The 10,156-nt window shown below is 41.4% G+C and overlaps 2 protein-coding genes across 4 annotated transcripts in view; both read right to left on the reverse strand.

Annotated features, from left to right (window-relative positions):
- Nucleotides 1-280: 280 nt before the first annotated feature.
- Nucleotides 281-5,230, reverse strand: pdzk1ip1 (PDZK1 interacting protein 1). Its single transcript, XM_079673049.1, has 5 exons — nt 4,850-5,230; nt 3,845-3,931; nt 2,771-2,885; nt 928-1,014; nt 281-769 (listed from the first exon to the last, which is right to left on the reverse strand). The coding sequence occupies exons 1-5, from the start codon at nt 4,857-4,859 to the stop codon at nt 697-699; spliced, it is 372 nt and encodes a 123-aa protein (XP_079529175.1). The 5' UTR covers nt 4,860-5,230; the 3' UTR covers nt 281-696.
- An 8-nt stretch (nt 5,231-5,238) lies between these two features.
- nwd1 (NACHT and WD repeat domain containing 1) overlaps nt 5,239-10,156 on the reverse strand; it is a 42,707-nt gene continuing 37,789 nt past the window's right edge. For 2 of the 3 annotated variants that reach the window (XM_079672982.1, XM_079672980.1), the window contains 4 exons: nt 9,474-9,747; nt 8,435-8,988; nt 6,401-6,506; nt 5,239-5,571 (listed from right to left, as the gene is read on the reverse strand). In XM_079672982.1, the coding sequence (XP_079529108.1) occupies nt 5,258-5,571; nt 6,401-6,506; nt 8,435-8,988; nt 9,474-9,747 (1,248 nt within the window). In that variant the 3' untranslated portion in view covers nt 5,239-5,257. The remainder of the gene's footprint in view (nt 5,572-6,400; nt 6,507-8,434; nt 8,989-9,473; nt 9,748-10,156) is intronic. The other variant, XM_079672981.1, reaches the window with a different exon arrangement.

Here is a 10,156-nt window from a genome sequence, read left to right on the forward strand (position 1 = left end):
TGATTTTTCCTGAACTCTAATATGATTGGTGTGTTCGTATGTTCCACTTAAGGTGTGAGGTCAGTGTGTTCGTATGTTCCACTTCAGGTGTGAGGTCAGTGTGTTCGTATGTTCCACTTCAGGTGTGAGGTCAGTGTGTCCGTATGTTCCACTTCAGGTGTGAGGTCAGTGTGTCCGTATGTTCAACTTCAGGTGTGAGGTCAGTGTGTTTGTATTTTCCACTTCAGGTGTGAGGTCAGTGTGTTGTACTATCAGTTTCTGATTCAGTCACACACCAGGGTCAGTACTGCTCACTGTTTATTGTAAAATGTGCCATACTCTCTGAGTGTTTCATTCATAATGGCAGGTCAGTCTTCCATTGATCAGAAAGGAGGCGACACAGCAGTTTGTTAGAAAACATAACTTATTAATCAGCAGAAAGATCATGGGATGGACAGCTGCTTGTCCTCATGTTCACTGCTCCAAATCACAAGAGGGGACTGAAAACATGCTGATACACTAACTGATTAACACAAAAAGTATTAACAATACATATAATATAATTTAAATATAAAAAAATCAAACAGTCTTAGAAGATATTTGTTAGCCAGGTAAATGATTCAATCAACTTAAAATAAATACGAACAACAGTTAAGGTATTTTTTTCCCTGTCCAGAGTTGGTGAGGACGGAAGCCAATAGAATCAGGGCAGGAGGGTCACATGGCGGTAAGTTTGTCCTCAGTGCTGTCCATCACCACGTTGTCGTAAGCATTCCTGTCTTCTTTGCTTCTAATAGACACACGCAATGATAAAACTTAGTCATCAGTATTCAAATCCTTCTCTGAAATAACATCACTTAAACCACACTGTGGAAGTACGATCATATAAAAACTCCACCTAAGTAAAAGTGTGTAAGTATTCTCAGAAAAATTTTGGGTTGTTCCTACCTGACAATGTCCAGGCTGGTCTCGTACGCGTTTTCCTCTGTCATGACGTAATCATTTTCTCTCACCAACTTCACAGTGCTCTTCTTCCTGCAGACAGATGCACTTTATTACAATGCATTATTTTAAAGGTAATAAGATGTATCTATAAAATTGATCAGAAAATGAAAATGTTAGATATACTGTGGTCCAGTGGCGGCTGGTGGAAAATATCTTTGGTGGGGCTGTTGATATAGTGAGTAAAAACTATTTTTGGGAGAAATGACCCCTTAAATTGGGACTTCGGGTGATGTAATGGCCCCATAAAATCGTGGTTCTAGGGCCAGGAACAACCAGGCTGAATCGGGCTGAGAATGCTAAACTAGAGAGAGAATCGCTGTCAAGGGGGCTACAACTACAACAAAATGAACATATTTGACCGTGATTTAATTGTAATACACGTTTCAAAATGATGCCGAAGTAACAACATACTGATACCGGATAGTAAAAACCATGAATTAAGGCTTTGACAAGTCTGCAGACAGACGGCAGGCGAAAAACCTTTTAAAATGCGTGTTTTCTAATGGAGATTTGGCTAAGCTAACGTTGTAAATGCTCCGACCGTCCACACTCACAACAACGGCCTATACAGACATAAATAAACCAGCGACTGTATTCGCCATGACACAGACAGGATGTGGTTTGTACTTGTTTAACTTTTGTCTAGTTTCTGAACAGATATGAAGAGCTATGAGCTCTGAGTGCTAAGAGCTAACGGCTGTGTTGATTTTCTGGGGAGCTCATTGAAGATGACGTCACGGCTCCGCCTACACTGCGTTACTATAGATACTACCCCAGTTCCTCACGAGTCTAAAAAACAACTCACGTCAACTCACGTCAACGCACGTAAGCAACGTGGGCGCTCTCGTGACCAAAATATTTGACGGCGCTGATTGGCTGAAATTATGTTTCGGCGGCATAGTTTACTATTGAGACTTTTGCAACGTGCTGGTTGCTGCTGTTTGGCTCGGGGGCAGCGCCCCGTAATGATAAACTAATGCCAAGGGCAAGGCCAGGCAGGAAACATGTGACTTATCAGTAACTTTAGACATCGTAACATAATCTTAAACAAGATTTTATTGTAGATTATACATTTTACTGATACCAATTGTATGATTTACCTTTACCTTGTTCATTAAAAATAAAAAATATAAAATATATATATTTTTGAAATATATATATTTTTAAATATATATTTTTTAATTTAATATTTTTTAAAATATTTTTCTTTGTATGTGGGAAGAGGTGGGGCGGCGCCCCTAGCGCCCCTATGGGCCGGCCGCCACTGCTGGGGTCATAATCCCCTGACACAAAAACTGATAACTGAAAGATCTTGGGATTTTTTAGCATTTATTTTCTCAGTATATAGCTTAAAATCATGATTAATATAAATATTAAATTACTTTGATTATATTTTGTATCCATTTCTATTTGCACGTTTTATAAAATCATTCAAAAGCACCCAGATTTCAGATGTTCGCTGTACTGGGACACACAACTGGGAGTATTTGTCATGTTTGCTCAATGGAAGGTTGTTGATTAACCTTCCTAGTTTGATTAACTGACTGATTTATGTAAATGTTAACCTTAAGAATATTACAATTCTAAAGTGAAGTGCCCCTGTAACACTGAACTTTGACCCCTTTGTGGCCCGGTTTGAGCTTTCTATTCTATTCTTCTCTTATACTGAACTAAAAGTGCTGTACTCTTGGACATTGTCTTGTTCTCCCTTGTCCCCCATTGAGTGTGCCCCTCACATAAAACATTTTTTTTTAAATGATGCAGGCTTCTGTAGCTCTCCTCTGACCTGGTCTCCTCACACCAGGCCTTCTTCACCAGGAACCCGACGAAGGACAGGAAGAGGAAGCCGCAGAGGGCCATGATGCCGGTGAGCCACTGAGGCAGCGCTTGATCACTCTGAGCTGCACAGAGACACAGGTCAGAGGTCAGCATAACTCTATAAACCATTACCTCCAAGACATTACTGCACAACCCAAGTGATAATAGTGAAGTCAAAAGTATAATGTTCCCACTAAAATGTAGGGAAATAGATTTACTAAAAATAATAAAATACCACTGGCACACATTTGAAATGAAGTGTAGTACATTAATCAGTGTTGGGTTTAATAAGAGACGACTAACTCGTTTCATAACGTGTGTCTTCTTTATATAACCCCAATAATGATATTAACAGTAAATAAAAACTGCTTCCTTGTACACTTATCTATATAAGCAAAACTTCAACCAACTTGTCACTAATATTGTAGAGCTGAAACATTGATCAAAAGCAATATGGTAATACTATCTGTTCATTGTTATAGTATTTTCTCTGGTACACATGCCAAACATTGCCGGTGTTTTCTCCTGAAAGACTATTTCTCTCTTGCTTGATATTCAGTGGTGAGGAGTACTCAAGAGCAGTACTACTTAAAGGTATTTTCATCTACTCTCTATTTCTACTAGATTCTTAATTTTCTCAAATCAAAAACATATAATCAACACGATCATGGCATATTATTCTAGTGCAGATGAGGCTACACATATGCAGTCCCTATGCTCCACCTTTAGCTGCAACATTGTGAAAGACAGTATGAATGAGCATAGTGAGTAATTTTATATATTTTAACTGAAGTAAAAATATTTGAGTACTTCTTCCACCATTTATTGATAAACTAACATATATTTTTCAATTTCAGTACATTCTGAAGTTTATATATAAATGTGTTCATAAGAAAACAAGCAAATTGATTGCTATTGGCATGTCTGAAACACTCAGTGACACGGCTATATTCTATTCCTTTCACAATGTGAGCACTGGTGTGACTCAGTTAAAGAGCTATCTGTGTCTTCATTGTTATTGTCAGTAAATGTGGAACAGTACCTGTCTGGGCCGCCACCGCTGCCACGCTCAGCAGCAGACAGCAAACCGCCACACACACTTTCCCCATGGCTGGTCCTTTGGCTCTGACTGAAGAAAAACAGAGTTATAAAGAAAGGAAAACAAAGCTAAACCTGAAGCTTCAGACGGTGTTAAGCCTTCAAACCCGAGTGTGGACAGCAGAGTAGATCACTGCTCAGGTGTTCTGTTACTGTTTAACAGCCTTTATCTGCTCTGTTTGTATGGTCTATGTCTCTGTTTCCTCTCAGACACTTAGAAGTCAATAACCTACAGATTAGTTTAATCTATAAGTTTGACATATTTTCAGGTATACTTTATACAACTTTGGATGGAAAGATGTGTTGGCTTCATATTTAATATATCTTATAGTTTTAATCAATGTGGTTATAATTTGATATACTTATTAAGAACTCTCTAAACAAGTTAACAAAACACATCTTCTCATTTTTAGCAATCAACCATTGATTTGTTAAATTTGAACATTGCCTGCAGATTTGACCACTTTAGCTATCGAGCTAATGAATATATGCTTACAAAAAGCTCTAGAAGTTGTTAGTTGGGTAAAAAGGGCCTGAAAGAAGCACTCGGCTGTTTCTAAGAGGGTTTGTTGGGAAGTGGTGGGAAGTCAAAGGTTGGTTAAAAGAGTGTCTTACTGTAGGTAGTCAGTGTATGATGGTGAAACTCATTGTGTTGTCTTTATTAGAATAGTCTGTTATTTACTCTTCTACTCTTCTTATCTTGATATACAAAAAAAGTATGCGCAAATGCTCACCTTTAATATCCTTCAACATGTTATCATAACAAATGTATTCACAGTAATTATAACAATAAATCAATGTGTTGGCCTTAGAGGTATAAAGTTACGTTTTGACTAAATTGTAAGCTAACATTAGCTCAAGTTTTAGCAGATGAACCCAGGGTTAGTGCTTTGCAAAATGTAAAGGAACAATACTCAGAAAATATATATTTCATGAATCAAATACTCACCCCCTTCCATCTGATCACTTTGTAGCTTCCGTCTTCACAGGGGACGGCAGCTGAAGTCACTGACCGTTTCCAGACAGTCCTGCTGTATCTACTTCATTTAAAAAACACTCATATTTAGGCTTAAATGGTTGCATTGCTGTTGTTGCTAGCACCCTTAGATGTTACCTTTTTTAGCCCCTAAGAGTCTAAGGATTCCATAAACCTTAAAAATATGTTATTTTATCTTCCATGTTACAAACATCCTGTTTATCTTGGTTATAACGTATGACTAAGATAAACAGGATGCTAACTGTCTACTGTTACAAAGTGATATTATATTATATATGAAATAATTTACGAACTATATATATATTTGTGTTATGTATTGTTTTCTCTATATTTTTGAAGCCTCTGGAGGTGTTGGGCATCCTACAGCAGGAGACAGGTGGAGGAGGGTCTGGTTCTGAGCATGCTCATGAGGTTCAGGTTCAGACCGGCTGGGTTGAATTCCTGAAGGTGGGATCCGGAGCTCTGCTGGCCGTCCTGGCTCTGCTTTGCCCTGGAGGAGACCCGGTACTGGGCCTTGACGTTCCTCAGAGGGTTGTAGTCTGGACTGATGAGCTCCGGACAGTGGAACACCTCCCTGATGACGGAGCCCTGCTGAGACAGGGCCACAAAGCCGTTCCTGAAGGTCACCATCCTGACAACGGGGGAGTAGACGTACTGGACATACAGCAGGTTTCCTGACAGGAAGAAACAAGAAAATACAAACCGGTGAGTGACAGCCTCTTTATTTCAAAGACCCTCAGATTATCATCACATGGAATAGTAATTTTGATCATGTAAGAAGATTTCTGTATTAGAGTGACCCTCGATGTCCTCTTCAGTGGACCTAGAGGCTGTGGTAAACTGAAGTTTTAGCAGCAGTTAACGTAAAGGTCCCATGACATGGCCATTTCTACTGATCATAATTCCATTGTTGAGGTCTACTAGAATAGATTTACATTGTTCAATTTTCCAAACTCACATTGGTTTCTCATAGAGCATCTCTGTATAGTGTGTGTATTCACTCTCTGTCCTACACGGCTTGTTGGAGCTCCTGCCCCCCCCCCCCCCCTCCCTGTGAGCCCACTGTGCTCTGATTGGTCAGCTCGCCCACTCTGTTCTGATGAGTCCACCAACGTTACAGCAGAACATCAGTGATTATGTGTTACAATGGCGTTAGCAACCAGAAAATGACACCAGTAATGACAAACAGATGAGAATGCTGTGTGGGGGTCTGGGTGCCGCGTTGGCGGGACGTTGTGCGGCTCGCTGCTGCAAGGAGCGGACAGTGTGAGCTGGGTTCATTTCCTGCTTGCTGCGTGGGGCCTGCGAGACAGCGAGACATCGCGAATGGACGCGGGAAGTGGGGTTGCTGAGGGGGCTGCAGCACCCCCATCTGCGAGGCTCCATTCCGTTAAGCATTTTACAAAACATGTAAGCAGAGCCGTTAGAGCTGCCACCGGTTAGTAGAACACTCCAATCCTGTATTTCAGAAATAGTTTAGGAATGTGTTGGATCAGTGTGTACCTGAAGCGACGTCCCACACTTTCACTGTTCTGTCCTGACATCCTGTGAAGACGAACTGGTCGCTGTCGGAGAAAGCAGCAGAGAGGACGCCCTCGAAGAAAAATCCCTGAACATCAAGAAAACATTTTTCAAAAACTCTAACTCCTTCTAAGAAGCATTCATAACATGCTTTAGTATAGATAATGAATGACAACAATAACATATATTGTGTCTTTATTTGAGAAGTTATATAAACGTGACAAATACTGTACATTATTAAACACTTAGAAATGTCCTTATATCTGCTTACAATATTATGTTAATAGCACTGTGTACAAATGATGAATGGGCTTATTTCATAAGTTAAATGCAAATGTGTACATTTTTGGCTTATTATTGTCTGATAGAAGATACTTTTCCTAACAGAGTATTCTGACCTACGGTAATAGAACTGTGTTTTTAGGTGCAGTGTGTGAGACTTATGGCATCTAGTGATGAGTGTTAGAGCTATATATTGATTTATATTATGTAATAGTTGCTAACTGCTGCTGTTTTTGTTTATAGTAAATGTATTATTATTCAGGGTTATTATTTAAGATAGTTAAAGTAGTGTTATGCTTTCATTTTGAAGGTGTATTTGGGCCCCTGGTGTGATTGTATATTGGAGACAGGTGGTGGTGGGAGCAGAGCACCAGTAGGCATATGTTTGTTTACCACAGTGGTTCTCAAACTTTTTCTGTCAGGCCCCCCCTTTGGAGAAAAAAAAAAGTCGGGCCCCCCCAAAACGAATAATCAGGCTCAGTGGCGGCGCCAGAGATTTATTTTGGGGGTGCTGTGGGGTAGCTTGACGTTTCATAGAGGGTGCTCAAACATTTAGGGTTTCCCATTAATGTACCGGTCGCTACAGTGGAATTTTCTACTGCAACAATCCCCACGCAAATACACAACGTACCCGCGACTGTTACAATGAAGGCTCGATATTCAGCTCACGGCATATAGGTGTAAGCAGGGATAAAGTGCTATTTTTATAGGTGGTGTGTGGACGTCACATAGGGGGGTCCGGGGGCAAGCTTCCCCGGGAAGATTTATTTTTAAATATTGAAGTTAAAAGCATCAATCTGGTGCACTTTGAGAGCGAAAGGAAGAGATCTATGGATACATCTCTCAACACCCATATGAAACAGAAATGTAAACAGATTTACTTTTTCTTGATGGATATTTTACAAATCACCCTTTTAAACTTTATTCTTGTTTTACTGTCATATAGTATTTCATACCTGTTTTTCATTTATTCTCTTATTTTTTTATAACTATAATGATCATATAAACGTGTGCCTCGGAAATAATTATTTACATTAATGGTGACCAAAACATTTGAGACCCACTGAGATAACACTGAGAGAGTCCTTTAGCTCTCAGTCTGACAGGAGAGGACTCTCCTCCACTTTGTTGTTTTAAAAACTCCTTATATCCGTTAGCGTAGCTCGCTAGCACCAGAAGCTAACAACAACGATCTCCAGTACCGGTGCGCTCTCTCTCTCTCAAGCGCACACAAAATGGCTCGTTCCACACACACACACAGAGCCGAGCTTTAATGAAACAGAGACCCAGACGTAATAGTACTGTACTGCATCATATTATTTTCGAATCAATAATTTTTCAAATTATGATTTTTTTTTTTTTTTTTAAATCTTTTTTTTTTTTTTTTTATAACCATTTTTCCTCCTCGTCTCTCGCGCCCCCCCTGGCATGCCTCTGCGCCCACCAGGGGGGGCGCGCCCCCCACTTTGAGAACCACTGGTTTACCACAAGGTGAAACAAGCATGCCATAGGAGAGGCAAAGGGCAAACACCTGTTCATTGTATTTTGTTCATGTTGGTAAATGGAAATAAATGCACAAACGGATATTCTGGTCTGCACATGGATCATTCCCTGAGCGAGGTTCACTAACTGGTGACTCAGCGGCAGTTTCATTTCTTTATGATTTTGGCCGCTACAGCGAAGTTGCAGATTGCATGGTGATGTGATTTGATGTCCAACCACAGTAGTTCTGACCTTGTACTCCATGGTGTGGTCCAGCACCAGTGGGCTCAGGGCCCAAAGCCTCTGGACAGCGTCCTCGGAGCCCACCAAGGCGTGGGTCCCCCAGTGCCCGGCCGTCACACATGTCACCCTGCTGCGGTGGGGCTCCAGGTCTGAGCTGCTGCCGCTGCTGAAGTCGTGGAGCTTCACCTCCCCGCAGCTGGTCCCGTACAGCAGCCTGCGGTCGGGCAGCAGGGCCATGGAGGACAGCGGGGCGTGGAGCAGAGACAGGGGGACCCTCTTCAGGGGCCCCTCCACCGTGGGGAAACTGTCTCTGTTTGTGATCTCGAACAAACACACAGAATCCTCGTAGGCCACCGCCATATGCTTCTCCTGGGAGCTGACGGCTATGCAGAGCACCCTGGAGAGGCTCTCTGGGGGGGGAATGCAGAGCGTCTCCTGGGGCAGGGACAGAGGGTAGATGAGCACTGTGCCGGTGGTCAGCCCGCAGAGCAGCAGCCGCTTGTGTTGAGCTACCTCCAGGCAGCAGACCTCAGCAGAGACCGCATAACACTCAGACAGAGAACCTGCAGGGAGATCCGGGGGGGGGGGGGGGGGGGGGTCAGAGTCTCCACCTGTAGAGGGTGCTTTACAAACACTGACACATACCTGCTTTTATTATTTCAACATGATCACCACAGTAATTAATGTATAAGATGACATTACACGTGAATAGATGTAAAAGCAGAATGTTAAGTTGTAGGTAGATTACCTAGAGCTCATTTACAACTATTTACTCCTTATTATATTTTAACATTAAACAATTGATTATTTGGTTTGCAAAAATACATAATATAATGAGAAATGATATCACAATCAAAACATAAAAGTAAGATATTAAAGATCAATATACAGATAGAAATAACTTAACAAATAAAAAAGTAGTGTGACAAACACTAGCTTACATCACTTGAACATGATAACCATAGAGACACACTAGAGAAGGTGGTGGAGTTAAATAAATATGTACATACAGGGGCACAAACGTGTACATCTCTCTCTTTGCAATGACCTGTGTTGTTGTTCCAGCTGAGGACCGTCGTTTGGCTCTGCTGCCGGACGTAAAAAACCCGGTCTGCGTCTTCAGTGACGGCCACGTGGGCGCAGCCTGCAGGGATGGTGGCGGTGGGTTTGTGGCGGAGGTCGTATTTCAGACTCCACAGAAGGACGCTGGCATCTGCCTTTGAGGCTGAAAGCACAAAGCCGTGATACAGAAGAACAGAAGTGACGGGGGAGTCTGAGCCACTCAGAGTGTCCAACAACGCACCTGTGGTCGCCGACCAGATCTGTAAAAGAAGAAGTTCATACAGAAAAAAGAGCATGTGAAAACTGCCTCAGTAGAGCTGTAGATTCTCCACAAATAGGTCTTTAAGATGTACTTTAAAGCAGCTGGGTTTTTTTTAAGTGTGGAACATCTTGACGTATTCACTGTGAATTATACTGTGGAATAAAATAGCTGAAATAATTTGTTCTGTGTAGCAGATTGATGGCTTTTACTGTAATACATATATGGAGAGTGTTTGATGTGAAGCACCTTAAGTGCTTTGAGCAGTCTGGGGGTTTTCCTGTGAAGCAAGTGAAAGACTGTTAGTGCACAGGCTTTTACAATAAAGCAACTGGAAGGATTCTATTATAAAGAAACTCTGATGGTATTTATGTGTACTGTGTAGCAGCTACAGGAATTGTGAAATAGCA

Source organism: Notothenia rossii, assembly GCF_949606895.1.
Source record: "Notothenia rossii genome assembly, chromosome: 1".
NCBI classification, from domain to species: Eukaryota; Metazoa; Chordata; class Actinopteri; order Perciformes; family Nototheniidae; genus Notothenia; species Notothenia rossii.